The sequence below is a fragment of the Cheilinus undulatus genome, linkage group 12, assembly GCF_018320785.1.
Source record: "Cheilinus undulatus linkage group 12, ASM1832078v1, whole genome shotgun sequence".
NCBI lineage: Eukaryota > Metazoa > Chordata > Actinopteri > Labriformes > Labridae > Cheilinus > Cheilinus undulatus.
The window spans coordinates 29,371,364-29,394,578 of record NC_054876.1 but is presented as its reverse complement, the minus strand read 5'-3'; the positions used below and the strand labels follow the sequence as shown (position 1 = coordinate 29,394,578).

Below are 23,215 nucleotides of genomic sequence, written 5' to 3'. Positions count from 1 at the left end.
ACTGCGCAGACGGTCAAAGTGGATGTGGCACAGGCTAGCGCTCTGTTTGACCTCACCTTGACCTGACACAAGACACCTCCTTCTCAGGCTCAGCACTAACCCAGCTCGACAGGTGTGTGTATTTGTGGGTTTTTGTGTGCGTGCTTACAGTCATTCTGTTGCATATTTCATACCAAGCTGCTGAGTGCACGAGTTAAACTAGGACATGAAGGAGGCCGAAATATACCCCGGTTTGATGTGGGTGTGTTCCTCTCCCAGCAGTAGATGAATATGTGTCCTTATTCCATTACAGTTTTACTTTTCAACCATTTTTTCTTCTTCTTTTCATTACTTTATCATGCAGCCTTGGGGCTCTTTTTTGAGGTCTGTCTATTAGCCCCACTCACACACACATATATATATATATATAGGCTATACGCACAGACAAATGTGCATATGCACCGACAACAAGGAGGCAAACAAACAGACCACCTCAGCCGTTTGAGGACACTTTCTGTTTAATGTTATTTATAAACAGCTTTTGAGTCTGGCATTGTTTGATAACCACATACAAAACATTTGGGTTGCACAAATGAAGAGAGGAGAGGAAACAATAAGGAGATAGAGAGGGGAAAAGGAGAGGAAGAGGAGGAGAAGAATAGGCAGACAGACAGGAGGAGGCAGGGTGAGAAAAAAAAGAGTGAATGAATATGAGGATAGAAAAGAAGAGAGGTGCAGGAGGGGGCCAGTGCAGTGTATGCTTTATCTTGAATGAGTCAGCAAAACCAAAAAGGCAGAACTGAAAAATATTAAATAATGATAATAATCATATTAAATAAAAAAATTAAGTTCCAGCCCCAAGCTCCCTGTTTATTTTTTTAAGGGAACTACAGAGACACAATGGAACATTTCTCTTTTTTTTGTTCTTCTTTCTTCTTTTTTTTATACAAAAAGTCATCCTCACAAGAATAAACGGACACAATTTACATCACCTCTGGGTTCACAGCAGCACAAACAAGTTCACCAGTAGGGGTCTCTAATCCTACATGTCATGAGAACGACACCAGCAACAGGCTTCCTGTTCATCCCCAACATTTAGATAGACACGAGAAAGGCGCGGCTCTGCAGAAAACACAAACATGCAGGGTACAAAAGTGGACCCTGCTCTTGGATCCCCATACAAACCATGTTTTTAGGTTACCATCAAACCAAACAAATGTTTTTGTGCTTTCAATTAACATGTGATGAATTTAGCTTAGTCATCTGTATACAAGGGCAGTCCCTTTTCAAATAGAGCTCATAAAGTTGTAATGCTATAAGACCTGGAGAGACTTTAAGGTGCCCAGATAGCCTGTATGAATCTTCACGTTTGTGACCATCTTTTGTGACAGAGCACTCAAGTCCAGGGTGGGGAACGTGTTTGTTTTCATTTTTAACCATACTATTAGAGACACTTTGAGTCTTACTTGATACCTCTATTGATGCTAAAATTGGACTCATGAAATGAGTTTGCAGTTAAACAACTTGGAATTCCATTTTTTACATCTGTGTTTGATTGCATGGAAAATGTGCAAATTTGCCTTAAACAGTGTATTTACTCAAGATTTTTTGCCTTTACATAGATTTTTCTCAATGATTTTAGATGAGAACAAATCATGATGGCATTTAATTTACTTCACCTTTGCCAACCAGTCCATGAACTCATCATAAAGTGACAGTGTCACTGTGTTGTGTTAGCTTACTAGCTTCTGCACCAGCCAAATTCAATTAATGTTGAATTGTTATTTTTAATTAGCAGGACTTGCTAGTTTGGGAGTGTGTACAATGGCTGTCGTGAGAGGAGAGGAGGAGGATGAATGTCCCAGTATCATTCAACCCAAAAAGTCAAAGGTAAAGCATTTTGGTTTAATTTTCTGGTCTCTTTGTTTTTGTTTTTTTTTTATTTTTAGAATGGCCATTATACACTGTCACAATATTGGATAGTTTATTCATGGATCTTTTGCTCTGTTATGTTAGGATTTTTTCAATGAAAACAATTAAAATTGATATTAATTTTCCTAAGTGAGTCCTGGCTGGGGGGGGGTAGCTTGCAAGGTTGGGAACCACTGCTTTAGGAAACCATGCCACTCTTTCACAATATTATTATTACTAAGGCTGTGTGCTTTTAGCGGTCTAAACAATAAACATTTTTACCCTCTTTTGTTTACACCAGAATTAAATGCATTCCGTACACCTTGGCCCCTCTGTGCCATTCAAATATCACGTCCATGCTGACTACCACTAGCTGTATCTGTAGCCACAGAATGGCCCTGGCTAATGCGCCTTCTCTTCAGACTTTACTGCCAGGACTGCTGAACAGTGCCGGCCCAATTTGGCCGTGCTGTTTCCAGAAGTGATTTTCACCATTCAGATACCCCATAAATATTTTGTAGAGTTCTTATTACAATGCTTTAGATGCATGGACCAAGCCACCTGAGTACTCATGACTATAAAAGATTTGATATGGTGCAAAAATAACGTTTGAAAAATGGAGAAAAAACCAAAGCTAGAAGACAGTGTCCATATTTCTTTACAAGGAAGGAACTATGTATCCCACAATCCCTTGCTTTTCATTTTCTTTGTTGTTAATGATAACTTTTCAAACATTCAAACCATTTTTCCTACACTTATCTTTATTGTAGTGATTATATTTGAAATGATAATGTCGTAGTTTGAGTATTTATTGCTTCATAATGTGGCGACATGCATTGTCATTGTCAACAGGTAACAGCCTTTGTTAGCAGGCTTTGTAGAATTTCCATGATAGGATTGTGGGTCTGGGTAATTTTGGCTGAGATTGTGTAGAAGTTTTTCTTAAAATAAGGTTCATATGTCATGTCTTCTACATGAGCATATACTATGGTTTCAGACTCAGGTAGCTCGTGTTAGGTTTATCTTGGGTCATTTCGATAATAGAGCTAATAACCAAATGTACTGTGGAGTAAATGAATGGGATTTTTGCTTCCTGAACCGCACTGTTGAGCCCTATAAACAAGCAAGAAAACCATCTTATAGGGGAAACATGTCTGGCAGTATTTGGATTTAGATAACTGATGTGAAATTATATGTAGGCTGTGACAGTTTAAACTGGCACATCAATAGGAGTTATGTCTTACCAAATCCACTACAGACACGAGAATGTTAGCCTGCAAGATGGACCGAAGGCCGGTGGTGTTTGCACTGCTGACTTTAGCCACCTTTAGACAACCAAATTACATTGGTTACTGAAAAACAATTTGGAATTAGTTGTGCTAAGTTTGGACTATTTCTGAGTTTTTTCTCACCTTTAGACTAATATGTTAGTCCGAGTTGAGATTTATTTTTAGTCAACTTGATTGGTCACTTACGAACATGACTATCAACATGGCTATTGCGCTATTTTCTTGATTGAGCTAGGTCTCCCCATCCCTACTTAAGACTTTTACTGACAGACTCTGAAATAACCGTGGTCAAAGATCAAAACATAGACAACATGTTGTGCTCTGTTCTGGGATTCAAGAGGCCCTGGACTTGGCAGGGGTTTGTAGTTTGTAGTGAGACTGCTGTAAAGGTAATTGGGCTCTGTTAGGGGCATGTGTGCACTTCAACCAATTCTGTTCATACAGGGTACTGTTACCCACAGTCTTTTCAGTCCTTGGTACTTCTCAGCAAAAAATCCCAAGCCTTGGAAAGGGATTTTCTCAGACATAGCAGCATTAAAATCCAACTCTCCAATCAGGGCTTAGAGATTGTTCAGTCCATCTGTTTGGGAGCGCACTGAATACACCAAAGAAGATGAAATGTGAACTTCAGTGGCAGGTTGTTATTTCCTTCACCAAGTGATGATCACAGGAGAGTCTGGCCTGCTTTTGTTATCAAGTTCAGCAGGTGAATAGATCATTGCAGGTGATATATTGCAATGTTGGGTTGGTGGTTATAAGTATTCCTCCCTGATTAAAGCCTTTTCCCCCAGTGTTCAAAACCCTCATGTGACTCATTGGATTGAATCGTGTGTCTCCAATGATATATATTTTTGTCTTATTAGCCTCCACAGGGTTGCAAAGAAAGTGCATATAGTTTTTTGGAGTCAGAAGTTTCTCAGACAAAGACTCCTTTTCCTTTGCCTGCTTCAGTCGACCATCCAGGCTTGTTGGGGTCTTTGTTTTTGTAGCCAGTGAGGGCTGAAGAGTGAATGAAACTGTCCACTGGTTTGTCCTCTTTGGCTCACTGGCTCTTGTTAGGCACTCTTGCTATCTAGTGTCGTTCTACCCGCATGGCTTTAGTGATCATTTTCAGTGGACACACACACACATACAAATAATACACAGAAGTCTTCACTCATTCATTTTCGCTGACTGTGACAAGTTGGCTCTTAAAATCATAGGTCAGTTCTGAATGGCTTTTTAGGTTAATGCTATGAAAGGGCAAGGGCAATGATAGAGTAAAAGAGATGTGTCACAACTCCAGTGGTGTTTTTTCAGAGTTTAGGCTAGAATTCAAGAACACAGCTGTGCAATAACGTAGGTCCACTTTACTGTGACACATGTCAAAATAAAAGCACTCTGCAGGTATATGATGTTAGACGTTTTACTGCTTAAACAATGACTCATGTCACTGCGTTTTATGTCTGCAGTATTTTGGATCTTAAGGTGCTGCTGAGTGATCAGTGTGACAGGAAAGAATGACTGTGCTTCTGTCTCAGCATGAGTGACAGATGGATGGCGTGCTGAGAGAGCATTATTGTGTGAAAAGGGCTAAACATGGAGACAGAGCCTTGGACCGTTTTGATTTGTATTGTGCATTCTTTTTGCTATTATTTGAATGGATCATTGGCTCATTTAATATGTGGCTGTACAGTTTTTATAAGTACATACATTTTGTGAGGCAATCAGTGCCACAGAGACTGACGTAAAGTTTTGTTTTCCTGTTGTTTTCCTTGGTGACATCATCAAAGAAATGGGCTTAATTGATTTCCCTGACTGCCATACTTTTGTTGTGACTTGTAAAGACTCCTGCCTTTTTACCACAGGGATACTTCCACAGTAGATATTTGATAATGTTCTTTGTACACAGTCATGTACACGCATAGTTTTGCACATGTGCCTCATCAAAAAAGCCGGGGCAGGGTGGTTCAGCAGAGTGAATCCATTGGCTGCATCACCAGCACAAACATGTCCATTTCCTGCCTCAGCGTAGGATCACAGAGATGAGTGATAGCAGCAGAGCTGATGGTAAACAGAAAATAGAAGCAGCAGTGTGGGATCCTGCTTTATTGTTTGCTCTCTGGACCCCACTTGGTGGGCCAACAGAAGTTCTGGGGATGCACTTGTTCTTCCTCCTTGTAGTTCCAGACAGACCATATTTACCTCCCTCTGGAGAGAAGTCTTTCTCACCCTCCATCTGGTGCACCTGCACCTCATTGAGCCCACCCTTTGCCTTACGCCCTCTGCGGGTACAGTTTCTGCGGCCTGACTTGGGTGGCCGCGGCAGGGGTGAGGGTGAAGGGAGGTTGTACTGGTCCCCATGGGGCAAGTATGGGCGCTGATGATGATTGTGATGGTTTCTGTGGCGATTCAGGTGGTTCAAAGACTCTCCGTGCTCCATCTCCCTTCCCCCAACACGACCCTCACTCGACAAGCAACTGGGTAGCTCCTCTTTCTTGAGTGCTTTCAGGTCCTTTCCCACCAGCTCTGGTGGTGAAACACAAATCAGAGAGGAAGTGGAGCCTCGGAACCTTCGCAGCCAATCCCAAAGAGACAGGGCTTTACAGTCACACTCCCAAGGGTTGTCATTCAGTCGCAGATACTCCAGGGCTGGCAGGAGAGTCAAGCTGGCACCAGATAGCTCTGTCAGGGAGTTATTGAACAAGTACAGGGTGGTGAGGCGTCGCAGGTCATGGAAAGCCTGGCGATCCACCCATTGGATTCGGTTCTGGTGGAGAAGAAGGCGATCCAAGACCCCAAGACCACGGAAGGTGTTCTGCCTGAGGCTCCATAGTCGGTTTCCATGCAGGAAAAGATGGCTGAGGTTCAGCAGGTCAATGAAAAGGTCATCTTCCAGGAACTCCAACTGGTTGTCCTAGAAGGTATAGAGAAGTTAGGAAGGGTTTAATATCAAAGTTACAATTTAATTGATACTGCACAGCATTAATTACAATAATCATTAACACACCTGCACAGCAAAATCATTAATGTCAATTCAACTCTAACAGTGTTAAATCGAACACTTTCTCAGTTTAAAAAATTCTGACCAGCTCTGAGTTGGCTAACTCAATGGATAACTTTACTCATTGTGCATAAGTGTCTAACATCAAAAAACAACTGTAATACAGTGATCAATGTACAACAGGCAGCATCTAGTCATATCTAACACACTCAGCCCAAGGACATGATTGGAAAAACCTGCTCCAATTTGCAATGGCAGTGGTCAGAGTTTAGATCAGTTGACTCTCTACAAAGTTGCACTAACACTAATACTGAACAGTGTCAAATAACTCCAACACTGAAAACCATTTAATTCAGCATGGCTTCACAATTACAGTTGGAGAGTTAAAATCAACTCTGAAATGTTTAAAACTCAAAATTTACTGTGTGGAAATACAGTTCAAGCTTTGAACTGTAGTGGATCCGAGTGTGACATTTCCAGCCATCACATTCAACACTTACAAATACAACTTCAAATCATTCTGAAGGGGCCTGACCACAGTGATGGCCTTTAATACCTTTTTTTATTAGCGTCATGAATATCTCTGATTTCCAGCAAAGTCAGAGAAAGTGCAACTGTGTGCCCCACAAAAATTTAGTTATAAATTCAGAACACCAAAGATTGTCTGTTCTGCCCGCTGCTTACAATGTTATCAGCCTAAGATTCAATCACAGTGGAGGGCAGCAGAGTAGATAGTCACATAATGTGATGTAACCACATTCTGGTGCAAAAGTTGCTCAGCCAACTTCAGTGAAAGTCATCACTGGAGCAAAGAGCGCTGGAGCAGCCAGCATTCATGCTGCCCTGTGTCAAAACGGTCTCTCTGCAATGTTACTATGTCCATCTGTGATATCCAGCATGAACTTCTGCTTGTTTTATTTGACCCTTTTTGGGAAGCACTTTGGTCAGCTGAAGGCTGTTTTAAATGTGTTATCCAAACAAACTTTACTGACTTACTAACTGTTCAATGAAACCCTCCTGATTTACCTGCTAACCTGATTAACTGATAACATTAATTACACTAACACAAATAGGTGATGCTTGGCTTGATACCTGGTCTCTCTAGTGTCAGATTGAAACATGCTAATGACTGGACTCAGACGGAGCTGTTATCTATCACATATCACTCTGGTATGCTAACAGCAGCATTGGCTATGCATTGTTTTTGTACTACAACACAACCCATGTGTTGAAACTGGTGACAAGGTGATGATACAGATTACTGCCCACCACTATCACTTTATCTAACTGCACATTGTTTGTAGGTTTGTTGGGTTAAACTAGCATTTAGCCCTTTGACTGGAGCAATTACTTCTTGCTCAAAGAACACATTTAACTTGAGCGGGTGAAGTCTGAAGTATTTTTATTTCAATTACTTATACAGTGCAGAGTACTTTACATTCAAAGATTGCTACCTCACATTAAACTGCTATGGCAATGTAAGGTGTCTTACGGCAATCGTTGAGCAATGAGACAGATGCAAGCTAACATATGCCTTGAGTTCAAAGTCTGCAGCCCCACTGATATTGTAAACCATACATTGCCACAGTCAGCAAGTGACCAACTTAGCAGGCAACTTCACTCAGGGTACAGAAGTGTTTAACATCAAAAACAACAACAATTCACCAGAAACATGAGCACAGGACTACCAGTGATCACTGTACAATAGGCAACATCTATACACAGCTAAACATCTAAATACTTCCAAAAGATACAAACATATCAACTGACTCTCTACTGAATGGATAAACGCTGTTAGATAACTCCATCACTTAAGGACATTTAGTCTGACTGGAGCTAAAATTACAAGTAGTGTTAAAATCAACACTCGGATGTTTAACCCTTTTCTGCTTACCTACCTTGCACAAGTGGGCCATGTGGATTTGTGACTCATTACTGGCACCTTCCACTCTGAAGTAAATTGCAAAAATGATTTGCTTTACTGGTGTGTTGTTAATATGTTGACTCAGCATAAATGAAATGTATAAATTCTAAGTTCTTGCATTTTATGCTCAATCAACATGATGTAATCTAGTTCAACCTTAAATCGTGAATTAATTATTGAATTGCATGTTCAGTATTATGCCATCAACTGGTTTTTAGAAGTACTTCATCCCTCTTTGAGTAACTTAAATACTTCATGTCAGCAAAACATGTAAATATATTTTAAAGGGGACAAGTGACAAATTTACATTGACTTTGTTAGAAAAAATATTTAAACCCAACAAATGCATCTATTTTAAGTTAACAAAAATAATTATAAAATAAACAGTTTCTCTATTTCATTTTTTGAGTGCATACTGAAAGCTGATACTTGGATTGGGCAGTATGACTGGACCAAATGACATACAGTAGGTGTAAAAGCATTCGAAGTATCCATGTAGGCAAGTACAATCAGTAGCAACAACAGAATCAATGCAGTACTTCTTTAAAATGAAGAATGCAGGGAATGGCAAGATATGCAAGACATTTAAATTCAGTGCTATTCTTGATGCTGGCTGGGTGGCTAGTCAGTGATCTGAACAGCCTCTGCAGGGAAAGTCAGGACTTTCTTTTCTGTTTGAGTTGGCTTTTGAATTCAGTGAGTCTTTAATAGAATGGGTGTCAAAGATTGTGTAGTAAAGTCAGGACTAGCTCTGTATATTTGACTAGCTGCAAAGTCATAGAAGACATACAAATGTTCTCAGACATTCAAGCTGTAACCTTTACCTCACTCTCTCATTGTCAATATTGGATTGATTTCCCCACAATGATATGAATATTAAATCTTTTTATAAACCAAAGCTGTTCTCCTTATAACTCCGACATATAATGAATGAATTGAAATCCTTCATCCTGGATTTCAGCTGTTGTCCTGTTTGCCTTTAGTGGTTAACCACAGGAGCTATACTGAAGCCTGCTTAGTAGTATTTTCCCTGCACTTAGGATAACAGGGAGCATTTGATCAGCATCCAATTCATAGGCAGCAAGTGCTGAGCCAGGCTGATGGACAGATTACACCATAATGCGATTGTGGCAGCAGCTGCAATATACAGTAGAGATAAAAGGTGGCTGTTATCCATGTACCTGTAGGTAGAGATACTGAAGATTATGGAGCCCCGCAAAGATCCCTGGAGGCAGGCTGATCAGACCACAGTGGTATAGATGCAGGGCGTGCAGTCGACCCAGACCAAGGAACGTGTCTGAAGCGATGGCTTTCAGGTGCTTGTTATCCCCGAGGTCAAGCTCCTCCAGGCGGTCGAAGCCGTGGAAGGTGGACGGCTGTATGTAGGAGATGTTGTTGGAGTAGAGCCACAACATGGTGGTGGTCGGCGAGAAGTGGCCGCGGAGCAGCCGCTGGATCTTGTTGTTCTGCAAAAAGACGCGCTCGCTCTGAGCCGGGATGCCCTCGGGCACGGCATGGAAGTTGTGGGCCTGGCAGGAGACGGTGCTAGGTGAAGTGTAGCAGATGCAGTGGCGAGGGCACGGCAGAGAGAGATCCAGGCCGCAGAGCACCAACAGTAACTCCACCCCGCCATAACCTGAGACAGGAGAGGACAGGAGGAGAGGGGAAAGTGAAACAGAGATTGAGAGAGGGAAAACACAGCCAGCGTTAATTGAATTCATACAGCAGAGCTCCTGTTATCACACTCATCTTAAATGAAAACTCATTGCTCTCAGTTTACAAGGACAACAATAGGCATGGTTCAGTGCAGACAAATTACAACGCTGACACAAATCTCTTAGTAACACACACACCCACTCATGTATTGTTTTGTGTGCTAATTCTCTTGGCAAACTTCAGTCTCTCCCTAACCGTTTACCCTTAACCTTGAGTAACCTTCATTGTTATCCTCATTTTAAACCATTTAAAACCCTAAATCCAAACTCTTGGGACTGTTGATTCTTGTTTCAGAAAACCTTAAAACCCCTTGCCACCCTACACAGATGCTTAAAAACCCGGCTGTTGTTCCACTTTTTGGAGCAGAACGTGTGCAGTCGTGTGGTTTTTTTTTATTGTTTTGTTGTCTGAGTGTCACAGAGGTACCAACATTTTTATTTATCTCTTCCTTGAACCAATCTTGATGATACAGCTTGCACACAAATGCAGCATTGTGTCACGCACCGCACAATGTTATATTCTTTGGTTATCCTCTAAAGGCGACAGAAAATCGATGCCACTCCTGCTTACAAGCGAACATGCAGCACACCTGTAATACATTCCCACAATAAGGGGGAACTGCAGAAGAGAGACGGAGAGAAGAGGTGGATGGCCGAGCAGCAATCACCTGCATTATTCCTCTGAAGTGGATATTACTTTTTGTTTTCGGATTCCATTCATCTCATGCCCTTTTGATTTATTTATTTATTTAGGTTTTTTTTCCCCTGCCTTGGATCATTCTAGTGTTTCATGCATTTTGGGCCTGGGAAGAGAAAAAAGGGTTAAAGGGAAAAAGCTCTGAAGGTGAAGACATGCTGATCCAAGAGGAAGATACAACCCAACATGAACATCGAGTGCTGACATGTGTCCGGCCTTCTGTGTGGGTCAGTGACATGGACAGATGTGAGAGACAGATGTCTGGATCACTATGACACGGCCGCTCCGTAAAGAACGCCATGTTCTGAAACGTCAGCAGAGGACACAGCGGTATCACCCAGAGAGGAACACATGTGTCTCTATAGCCGGGTACACTTGTGTAACCTCATACGCACAGGTGCACACAGTGCTTGTGTATTTCTGTGTGTGTTTCACAGTATAGGTTACATTTACCCTGAAACATTGTGACAGCAGTGTCTGTTGTGTTTGACAAGTCTGACCTTTTCTTTAAAAAAGGGAAAAAAAAGAACACAACATTTAACAGCTGTTGTCACGGCAGCCCATCTGCAGTCTTGTAAACACAACAGATAAATACTGCTCCATCATCTGTGATTCAAGCTTTTATATGTGTTTTGATTTAAACAATCAAAAAAATGTGAGACTTAAACATTACAAATACACTTCCTGGTTATTCATAACATCCTTTAAAGTGTCGTTTTTTCCTCGTTATATTTGGCTTTTTTCTTTTGGGCATGACAGTTTTTCAGTGAACTGTTTTTTGACAGAGTATCATGGTGCACTCACACGAGGACAGGTTGCCCCATAGTGTGCAGAGGCATCATAACCCCCCCCCTTCCCGAGTCCCCTGCTGGGCTGCTCTCACATTGTTCCCAGCATGATGCCTGAGCACAGTTACCTCTTGTGCATACATCATCACAAAGTAATATGACACATGCATGGCTTAATGTCCTCATGAAGTCAGTCTGCACTCTGGAAAATGACACAGACAACATGAATGCATCTTTACTTAGTAGCTTATGTGAGTCAATTTGGTCAGATGCAGCCCTTAAAACTCATGGATTTTTCATTTAGGCAGAGCTATGATTATACAACATGTCCATGTTGTGTACTGATGCTTTAACCTTGCAAAGCAGATGAATTTGCAAGACTCCATGTCTGTCATCAGGCACATCCGTCTTGAAAAGCTCCAATCGACACCATTTGTGCCAATCAGTGCTGTAGATATTGGCTGGGTTTAGTTGTACTAGCCCAAATATTTCTATTTAATTCTCAAGTGTTCAAAATAAATGAAATGAAAATATTTGATTTAGCATTAAGGGATCTTTTTGTTAAAACCCTTTGATTGTGTGACTTGTTTGTATTTATAAACCATCTGTTTGCTCTGAGATGAACTGAATAATGAATATCATAAAATCAATACATGTTAATAACTAATGCACTGGAAGAACCATTTGCACGTGCAATCCTTTCCCTCCCTTTTTTGTGTTGCACTACCTTTCCTCATCCTTTCACTGTTATCTGCTCCACACAGTATCTTTTCCCTCATATGCTGCCTATAGGTTTAATTGGTTGAATATGATTGTTACGAGCTGTAACATATAGTGTGTATTCAGTCCCTCAGGGTAGCAAAGTGATTTCTATCTCTCTGTTCTTTCTTCCTCGGCTGTATCTGTCCATCTGTGCTGCCCTTTGCTTCATGCTTCTCTGCCTCTTTTCTGTGCAGCGTTTACACTTCCCTTCCTCCACAGCTTATCTTTGTATACTGCTCTGCCCCGCCTGCATGCTCTGTTAATTACATATAAGGATGCTATTTGCCACTTTGTGGACCTACATGTTTCAATATGTGTGTATTTGTTTGTCTATATGTATCAGTGACTGTGTCCTTGCATCTTTATGGCACTTTACTCAGCTGTAGATTGTTCATCTGAATGCCTTAAGATCTATTACAGGACTCATACTCTCTTCTTACAGACTGTACATTTAGACTCTTTAGATTTTAATATGAGATCTGTTCTGGTTTCCATTTGTATTACATTTATGGTCCTAGTGCTACAGACCAATTAAGAATCAGCACGCTTTGGTGTCAATTTGGAAAAATATCCGAACAATACAATCTGCGGTAATACATCCTGACTCCATCTTAAGTGATCTAATGATTTAATGATTTCTAACAGATATCTGCATATTGTGTCAGGCCAAAACCTTGTATCTCCAATACCACCTGTTCAGGGAAAACACACACAAAAAAAACTGCTGTATTTTCCAATTAATTTAACACTAAATAGTCATAGTCAGCAGCGCTTCGTCCCTTTTTATTGCTTTAAAAGTGGCTAAAACCTATACAGGTATAAAGGGTGACAAATAGCACTGATTTATGAAAAAAAATCCCCAAGAAATTGAGGTACAAGGTTTTTACCCAATGCCAGTGATGTAAGTGAAGCTAACAAGTTCAACTAGCTCCAGATCAAAAATTTAAGCTTGGATAAGTTATCTGCTTGAAAAGCCAATCATCGTTGATTTTCTTACCATCTAGAAAAAAACTGAAAAACTTTAATTTTTAAAGTTAACAGTGTGGATCATGATGTTATTTTGCAAACTTAAGACACATTCATTGTTAAAAATTCCAAGTAATTGGTTTCATTTACACTCATTCATTCCACTTAAGTAAGCTAGAGTGAATCCTCAGAGCAACTTTGTATGTATTATCACGCTTCCAGGGGGGTGATTACCTTGGATATACAGTGCTTAACAAATTTATTAGACCACTTCTCAGAGGCCATCCAGCATCATGAAGTGCTTTAATGCAGACTCTTTATTTTCAGTGAGCTCTCCACGTTTTACCATTTTAAACAGGAATGAGTAATTTCACACTGAATTCATCCAAAATTTGAGCCGGCTCACTGGGCTTCTCTGAGAAGTCAGAAATTAATCAAGCATAACATTCAACCACTAAAACTCATTTTTTTCTTCAGGAATGCAAGTAAATAACTATAATTTGACATATTAATCAAGAAAAATAATGTGCTTTACTATTTTTTCAGTTTTTTTGGAAATCAGTAAATTTGAAAATTCATGGATAACAATAATGATTATATTTTAGCATTAAAAATATCATTTGGGTTAAAGAGCTTCTACATATTGGTGTATTAACCATTGCAGAAACATAAAAAATGATTTTTGTTTTACCAGTTTTTACCAGTGCTGTTAATTTAGGGCAGCTGTGGCATAAACCTTACTTTGGGTGGTGGTCTAATAAATTTATTAAGCACTGTAGCTCTAGTGTAGCGGCAATTTTACCACAACTTTTACATGTTTCTGCATGAAATAAAGAATAAAAACAACACTAAAAGCTTTTCATGATGGGAGAAAAGTGGTTGTATAGAATGGCTGCTAGTGGAGTGATTAGCTCAGACTTAGCCACAGCAGCAGTTTCATTGGAACTTGACAACACATCTTTACCAAAACCAGGGCAGAGAGCAACACTGAAAACTTTCCATGACAGAAAAGGTGTTTTCGGTGTACTCCCTGCCTGCTTTGGCATGAGTTTGCAATTGTTACGGACGGGGTTTGCCGGTGTATCCAATGGCAGCTGCCATGGTAGCTGTTAGCTCGGATGTAGCTGTAGGAAAGCAACAGTTTAAATGGAACAGGGCCTGAACTTGTCTTGACAGAGAAGATGTTTTTGCACATCCCCCGATCGGCTTTGGCATCAATTTTATTCACTGAGAAGCTGCTGCCATTAACAATCTAAGGCAGTGGTAGCCTGTCAACTCAAGAGTAGCACATGTGCACAACGGCACTTTGTCTTGTCCCTCTGATTGGCTCGTCATGAATATGACAGACAGAGCGTTCCTCCAATTACCTTTCGAGAATTTTTTGAAAAGTCCTGCCCTTCCCAAATGCTTTCTATGGGAGCTTTCCCAGATGTATGTGAAATATATCCATGCAATGGAGATATGAAACAGTAATAAAGGCATGTGAGGCTAGCTGTTTCCTGCCGACTCTATACAACTGATGATCAACCATGTTGTCATTGTCATCCCAATATAAAAATATGCAATGAACTCATTCAAAGGAATCCTAAGAGGCCATACATTAAAAGTATATTTAATATACACCAGCCATGTACTACGTAAACATTCGACATTTGACCAGTTGGCTGGGGCAGAGGAAACAAGAGCAAATCAAATGAATCTCCAGCTAACAAGCTCCCCAGAGTAAATGGGTACCACTTGACAGTGATGAACATCAGCTACGACGGATGAAAAAGAAGAGACAAGAAGAAAATTGTGGAATACATAGACTTGAAGGAGAAAATGAACAACTTTGAACATTTAGATTCAGGAGAGACTACAAACAGAGGGAGTATGTAAAAGTTGCAAAGCAACTGTGGCTACTTGTAGAAGAAATCTGACAAACCTCTGTCACCATCTACAACTCAAACATAAAGACATGCTCAAAAACTCAAACTAAACATGTAGCCTAGTTGTCATAATCACAACAAATGTCAATTTCTCAGTGTTTTGCAGAGAAAATCATAAAAATGCTTAAGAGAAATAACAATTGGCATCACTTGTTATTTGGCTAAGGACATGATGCAAATAAACATGGTGAACAGTACATATCTGGCTGAGGACAAGATGTCTGTGACCAAAAATGGCTTTGTGAATCTGACTTTTCTCATCATGTGGATTTAGTTTCCTTTTATATTCAAAGCTCTTTCGTAATGCCCTTTTTCTATTTTTCACCCTCTTACATTATCTCTCTACGGACCCTCTAAGGCTCAGGTCAGACAACATAAAACGCTGTTAGCAAATCCGTACCCACCATTTACAAATTGTTTCCTAAACTGTGCCCACAAACTGTTGGACTGTAAACCAAAAACTAACTGGACTGTGAATAATGTAGCCCTAGGAAAAGGAAGTTTTACTGGAAGTTGTTAATGGCTTACTGCTAACTATACAAGGATCTCCATGAAGACATTTACCATAGTCAGATGATAGCAGAGGGGATTGATCTAGGATTGCTTGATTTATTGACTTAATGAAATAAAAAGAAATTAAGTGACATTTAGCTCTTGTTGTAAACTTTTCATGCCTTGGCAAACAAGTTCTAACTGCAGCTAGAAAGCAGCTTTAGGTGTCTTTTTTCTCTTAACTTTCAGCTGTGTCCTAAATGATGCTTTGGGATTCCTCCGCTGTTAGTGCATGTGAACTAATCTCACCAGTGAGCTTTTCCCACTGGTCCCATTTTCCCGTTTTAGATTTAGATTGTCTCCCTGACATGTTCTTCTGAGAGTGCTTCCAGCTTAGTTTGCATTTCCAATTGCTTTTGCTTCCTTGCTGCCTTCTGTTTACCCCTGCAGTCTTTATTTTTTTCCTTTTGTGTTCTCATCTTCTCTTTAGATTTATCTCATCCTTTTACCTCTCCCATCCATTTCAGTATTGTTCAGTATTGTTCTCAATCTTTCTGATGTTCAACCTGTTACATGGTAAATATATGAGATTGAAAATTGAAAAAGATGACATGTGAGTACACTTTGGAGCACTCGGTTTGGCAGATGTACTGTGGGTGCATAGAGATAAGATTGAGGGATGGATGCAATGATACGAGATGGAAAATCTGTTTGCTGCTGTATGCGTCTGACACTGAGGGCAGTGAATCTCCCACCAGCATCCAGCTGTGCAAACATCTCATTTATTTATCACTTACTTTGTAAAGCACAGAATTATCCCTGTTAACATCAGGAGTTAGTCAGCTTTTAAGAGCGAGGCAAATGCATCAAAGATTTCAATTAAACATGGAGATGATGCACAAGATGTTCTTAGGGAAAATCTTCAAATTCAATATAGGACTGACTACTGTACATATTGGAATGCCTAACTTTACAGCACTTTAACTGCAAAACTGCAATTAGCTGAAGCATCAATTTGGAAATGAGCCAAACATCAAACCTTTTACTTGTCTCAGTATGGGGCATCAAGGTGCATAAAAATGTCTTTCACCTGTATTTCCTCTGAACACATTTCCTCATGCTGTTTAATAGAAAAAGGAAGCAGGATGATTCCCATTAAACTAATCTGTTCCTGGTGTGAATCCTCAGTGAAGAGGTGTAATGTTTCATACATTTGATTACTCATTTATTACCATTACTGGGATATTACCAGCCAGGTGCAGTGTTGAACAAAGATGGCAACCAGTATGTGTGCTGAACAGTTTTTTTTTTTTTTTTTGGTGTGTGTGTGTGTGGGGCGGGGGGGCGGGGGGCTGTGATTTACATTACATTGTTGATATTATAGACCAGGGGTCATTAAGTATATTTGCATAGAGGCCAGATTTAGCCTTGACAGAGGCTCTCAGGGCTGGACTTTCAAATAAATCAAAATTACTTAAATGTTTTGGTCTAATTAAAATGTTATTGTGTTAGTATTTCTATTTCCTTTCAAAACGCAGAACATTTTTAGGCATTAACAGTGAGATCTATTGAGATCTATCCCTATTATCTATGATGCAGCAGACCACAAGGAGACAGGCCTGTCCACAAAATTGGCTGGGTTCGTGAAAAATGACAGAGAATGGGCCCTCCCTAATTGTGATTTAGCAACAATATTAACACATTTTTGACACTTTTTAACCCCTTTTCACTATTACATTTGACCATTTCTGCAGCATTTTTTGCTACTCCAAACTCATATTTAATCATTTTTGACACTTCTTGCTTATTTTCCCACTCTTTAGCCCCTTTTCCCCACTTTCCTGCCAATTATTGCCACTGTGTGTCACTCTTTAACCCCTTTCCACTGATTTGGCAGACTATTTTTGCTTAATTTTTGCAACTTTTAACCAATTTTGATACTTTTTGCCTCTTTAGCCATTCTTTAACCCCTTTCAACCACATTTCCTACATGTTTTATCCCCTTCGGCCACTTTTTGTCCATTTTTGCTACTTTTCAACCCTCTTTTATCACTTTATTTAGCCTTTTTTTTTAAATATAGATTTAAAATATTTACTAATATTGGCTGACAAGTGAATTTCTGTGAAACAGATCAAATGTTAAGTCATTCTAAAACTATGAAAATATTAATCATTGTTGGGGCTGCAGACATTTAAAGCCAAAAGATACCTTCAAAACCACAACATCTTCTTTTCTGCTTTTTTTGAATTTAAGGATTTTCTGGGGGCCAGATAGGAAGCTTTGGGGGACCTGATATTGCCCTCGGGCTGCCAGTTGATGATCAGTGTTATAGACCAATTATGTTCAGTATAACTAGGCTTTTTTGACCCAATAAATGTACATAAACATCTTTGGTCCAAAGACCAACGACCAGCATCACATTACCGTGAACATGCATGCAGAGACACACAGACTCTGCATGCACAGAGCCCAGCTCTCAGACTGCTGATAGTGATTTATACAGACTTTTATTGAAGATCAAACATGGAAATGAGAAAACTTGCTGTATTGGTTTGTATTAAACAGCACAGAAGTAGCAGCATGACATACTTCTTGTCACATGGCTAACATTACACATCCTACGATGTAAGTATTGCGCATGCACACATAAACACATCTGAAAACTTATGAAACATTCAGTCCTATCTCATGTTATGGTGCAGTACTGTATTGTATTGTTTGTATCATGGTATAGAATGGAATTGCATTGCAATTCAGTGTTTGTTTGGTGTAGTACAATGAGATATCATATGGGATTGTATTGTATTTTAAGGCATCATATGGGATGCTATGGGGTTGTGTTGTAAGTTACTGTGGCAGTTCTATCTCTGTTATCAAATATACAAAATTCCTGTTCAGGAATGTTCCACAATCATGATTAACTTCAAATTTAATATACAAACATGTATACATCCTTACGGTAAGTTGTCACCAGAACTTAACAGCCATAGAATTTACATTCCAGCCATCTGTTGCCCTGACTGTGAACTTTGCCGTCTTAATCCACAGACCTTTGTTGCATCCCTCTCTCCTCATTTGTCCTCTTTCATATTGTCTGTAAAAAAGGCTTATAAATGTGCAAAAAAAAAAACCCTAAAAAATAATCTGCTGCCACAGTTAACAGCCTCTTCTCCTCTGCAAAAGCATTTCACAAGATTTTTTTTTAACCGGCTGCAGGGATTTGCATGAGTGAGATCAGACACTGATGTAAAATGATAGACCTGGCTCACAGTCGGCGTTCCAGTTAATCCCAGAGGTGTTGGATCAGGTGTGGGTCAGAGCTTTGTGCAGACCTGTACCTCACAGCAAACATGGAAAACCCTTCATTTCCTGACCCGACTGTGCCTGGAGGTATGCTCATGTTGAGATAGAAAAGTATCTTGCCTCAAATCAGAAACAAGCTGTTGTCTCAAAGGTGAACTGAAAGGAATGCTCTTATTTTTCACTATTAGAACAAATATAACACAACTGATTTTTTTACGGCAACAAATGAGATCTGACTTTGAACATAATGCTCTTACTCTTTATAGATTGCTCCAGTCTTTATGTTTGCAGGCATAGAAAATGGTAGTGATATAAATCAGTAACCATACACAACCACAAACATGACCTAAAATATGCTCAACGCTGGCGCTATAACTGTACTGTCATCTTTGACTGCATAGAGATGGGATTTCATTCTAGTTTAAGCTCTTGATCACTCACATGACCTTGTGAACTCAAATATTCACGAATTACAATGACTGTAAAAAACAAATACATCACTCATGGACCTGCCAGTGACCCACTTTGTTTTCTGTGGTGAGCTGCTCATCAGTACTTCAAATCCCAGCGTAAAATAACAAGAGATGATTATGTAACTAGGGGTTATTGACCTAGTAAATACAATGAAAACATTAACATGGAGCTCTGTAGTATAAACAAGACTGTCCAAAAGTTATTCAGCCATTGCTGTCAACTCCCTGACACAACAGAACACACTACTCTGAGACAAAATAACTAACACATGACTCCATGGAGAGATCTGTCCATGTATCTGAAGTAATGGCTGCTTATCATCAGCACTTCTTCACTCACAAGCTTTTATTAGCAGGCTAATCTTCTCTGCTTCACTGCAGCGTTTCCAACACATCGATAGTGCGTGAGTGGACCACCAAAGGATGTTTGCTGACCATTTTTTTCTTCTTCTTTTTTCAATACCATAAATAATTTCCAACCTTGATATCCACAAACTTGTCTGGTGGACTTTTATGCCTTCATTGTAGATATTGACTATTCTAGGGTCTTAAACTATGCTATTGTTTAATTGCAAATTTCATCTGATTCAGAGCATGATTCACTTGAAAGTCGTGCCGATTTTCAGTTGGATTGGGCGTTGTTCGTCATGCACTCAACAGCCAACTACAGCCTGACCAGCTGTTCCTGACTGGTTGGTGGATTTCTTACTAGGGATTTTGGTACCGGTACCAACACATCTGACACCAGACCGGATTACAACACATATATCTATACTTTATTTTGATAACCTGCCTCCCAATAGAAGGCAAAAAATATGTTAAAGAATTTTTGTGATTTATGTGTTAAGTTACACTGGTTTCCTTTTATATCTCATGTTTGACTAGCATATCATAAAGATATTTCTGCAAATCATTGATTACTCAAAGACAGCATTAATTTTCCCGCTGACTTACATTTTTTTCCCTTAAAAGTATTGATTTAGGCACCATTAAGTATCAATATAGCACCAGTAACAGAAAAAACCCAAATGATACCCAACCCTATTTCTGACATGTTTGATATTTTGATCATGCAATTGCTCACAAAGTGAGAGCAGAACCACAGGTGCAGAATCCTCAACTTAGGGGCATTTTCCCCTTACTAATTGTCAGACAATGTCTCAGATCCCCATGAAAACAGAATGTCTTTCTAATCCCGCCAATAATATTAAAGGAAAAATGAGCAGGAAATATGCTTCCAGCTGCATGGATGCTGTTTTTGTGTGTGGAAAAAGGGAGAGACGGCAAGAGAGAGAGAGAGAGAGGATGTGACTAGACAGACTTCGACATCAGAATGTCAGACTTTTTCAAAGCAAACTTCCTAGATTTCTGTCGCAGTCCATCCCAAATGCACTTATACAGTTTGAGCACTCACGCCATGCACAAACATTAGATCATACAGTGTGAGCACATAAATTGTGCACAATAGTTGTGCATTGTAAGCAATTCAGTGGCACAGTATGAGCTGACATGCCACCATGTCTAACATAGAGTCGGCTTAAAATTGCAAAGTGTATGCAAGGCTTAACAATGGATTTATTTTTTTTAAGTGAGATCTTCCCACAAACTTTTTCCAGAACATGGCAGAAAACTGACTTGAAGTGGGGAAAGATGTGAGAAAGAAGCCACAGATTGTATTTCCATAGAAAACAGCCTCTATAGTAGGAGCACATGGACATAAACATAAGGCTGCCCACGGCCCATGTCCACAAAGTTCTGACCACATAATACAGATCTCCTTTCAAAAACTGATAGGGAAGTATCCACTTCCCCTCACAGTCAAAGATATTTGGCTGTTGAAATTCCAGCTCGATTGGATCATTATCACACGGGTGATGGCGTCTTTTTGTCCTCTGGGTTAGTCGACTCGCACTGCTTTCACTTTCTGCCAGTAATTGTCCATTTCAGCAAGTGATGCCTTTTTAATCAAAAATCTCTCCCTCTCCCCCTCTTTTTCTCATTTTCTCTGCTGCGCTCTCTCCGTCTCTGCGTCCGTTTCCTGCTGGTTGTTTGTCTAAATTCTCATCTTAGCTTCCCGGGTTGGATATTTGCTGAAAGCTTCATCAAGCACAGCCAGGGTTCAATTACAAGAGCCGTCTCCCTCTTTTTGTCTCCTGCTCTCTTGCTCCCATTGCTCCACACCAGTCATCATGTGCACACGCGCGCACTCAGAAAAACACACTTGTCAGGCCATCATCACAACTGCCTCACAACTACATGTTGGCTTGTGGAGGAGACACCTGCCACTCATTCTAGCAAACACAAGCAGAGAGGAAGGAGAGGGGGGTGAAAGGAGATGGGGGGGAGCCAAGAGGGGAGGAATGGGCAATATTGTACTCAGAGGGAATGAGGAGCTCTTTAAACATGAAAGCAAAGGCAGGGGGAGAGAGGCACAGCGTGGCGGTGTGGGAGGGAAGAGAGCAGAGCGAGTAAGACTGGAGCTAAAAAAGGATGATTGGGATGACAGGGATCCACCGCTGAGCACAGACCATTATACAGCAAGGTATGCTAATGTCGTCTGCTCTGTGTTGTGACTTCAGCTGAATTCCCAACTCATTCTGTGACCTGTAGGGTGACTCAGGTAAACACCAGCAAATTGATTACACGTCACACACATGTATAGACGCTCACAAGACAAAACAGAAGCACATGTTTTCTCCAGGTACTAAAACACACACGTGCACAAGAGCTGCAGGCGCATACACCCACATACAGACACAGATAATCAAGTCTAATTAAGAAGCAGTGGCAGGATTAAAAATGAAAAACTAAAAGCAAAACAGAATGTAAAAGAAGATCCAATATTTTCTAAAAAATGACGAGGCGGCAGAGAGGGAGAAGGTGGTGCAGGAATGGACGTCAGCTACATCTCAATATAGATGCAGCTCCCCTCTTGTTGGTGGTTGATTTAGCTTAGCATAATCCCAGAGATCATTTAGCCTTGCTCATTCAAATGGTGATAAATCTCTGGCAGAGTTAATGAGAGATTTAAGTGGCGTCATTGCCTCAAAGACACAGCTGAAATATCTGCACACTATATAATCCTCCCGTCTCATGTAATATTGTACCAAACCATTACATCCATCTTCATACTGGAGACAGATCAGGTCAATAATTCCTGCTCAGCACAAACAAGCCTGTCAGGACTATCATTGACTATTCTGGGGTCTTAGTATTGTTATAATTTAATTCTTACCTCTTTGACCCAAAATAAAAAAAAAACAAACAAACATTCAGATAGAGCTGGAAAAAGCAACTGACTGACCAGGCAGAGTCAACTAACAATTGATTTTTTGTATAAAAAAAAAAAAGTGAGATCCTTTCATGACCCTTGCAGACCTTTTACAGAACATGGTAGACGTTTGTCTTGTAATGCCTTCGGGCAAACAGAAAGATTGCCACCGAAATGACTAATGCTTCCAGCATCCAGGGATGAGTGGGCCTTTATAAAGGCTAACACTTTATGTAAAGGATAGAGAAATTCCCCCAGGACAGTGACAAGGCCAATAACTGAGAAGGATGGTAGAGTTTGAAAGATCATGTTGAAAAAGTTAAAAAAAAAAAAAAAAAAAAAAAAAAAAAGGAGACAGAAACATTTAGAAACAGTTTCAGAGGCATTTTTTCATCACACATTTTAGAGCTACTCAGTGGTGAAGCATAGAAGCGCTTCCTGCAGATTCTTGAAAAGTCTTAAAAAGTCTTTAGTTGGACTTGGAAATTTTAAGGCCGTAAATGTCTTAAAAGTCTTATTTTTACTTCTGAGAGGTCTTAATTTTTTAAACAGCACTTTGCCTAAGATAATTCTTTATCATATCATTGGTTTCCTGCCAACTTTATATGCTTGTAATCATTCTTTTTGTGTATATATTTATACCAATTACAGTTCTCAGGCCTCACTAAACATACAGGCCCTCTTATGTTGACAGGTCCTCCCAAACAAAAAGTGTAGTTTTCCTTTTTAACAA

General features: G+C 40.0%; 1 protein-coding gene across 1 annotated transcript in view; it reads right to left on the bottom strand.

Annotated features, from left to right (window-relative positions):
- Positions 1-532: 532 nt before the first annotated feature.
- Positions 533-23,215, bottom strand: part of LOC121518444 (reticulon-4 receptor-like 1) — a 155,773-nt gene continuing 133,090 nt past the window's right edge. The window contains exons 2-3 of the mRNA XM_041800751.1: positions 9,268-9,722; positions 533-6,075 (exon numbers count right to left, since the gene is read on the bottom strand). Of these exons, the coding sequence (XP_041656685.1) occupies positions 5,185-6,075; positions 9,268-9,722 (1,346 nt within the window). The 3' untranslated portion in view covers positions 533-5,184. The remainder of the gene's footprint in view (positions 6,076-9,267; positions 9,723-23,215) is intronic.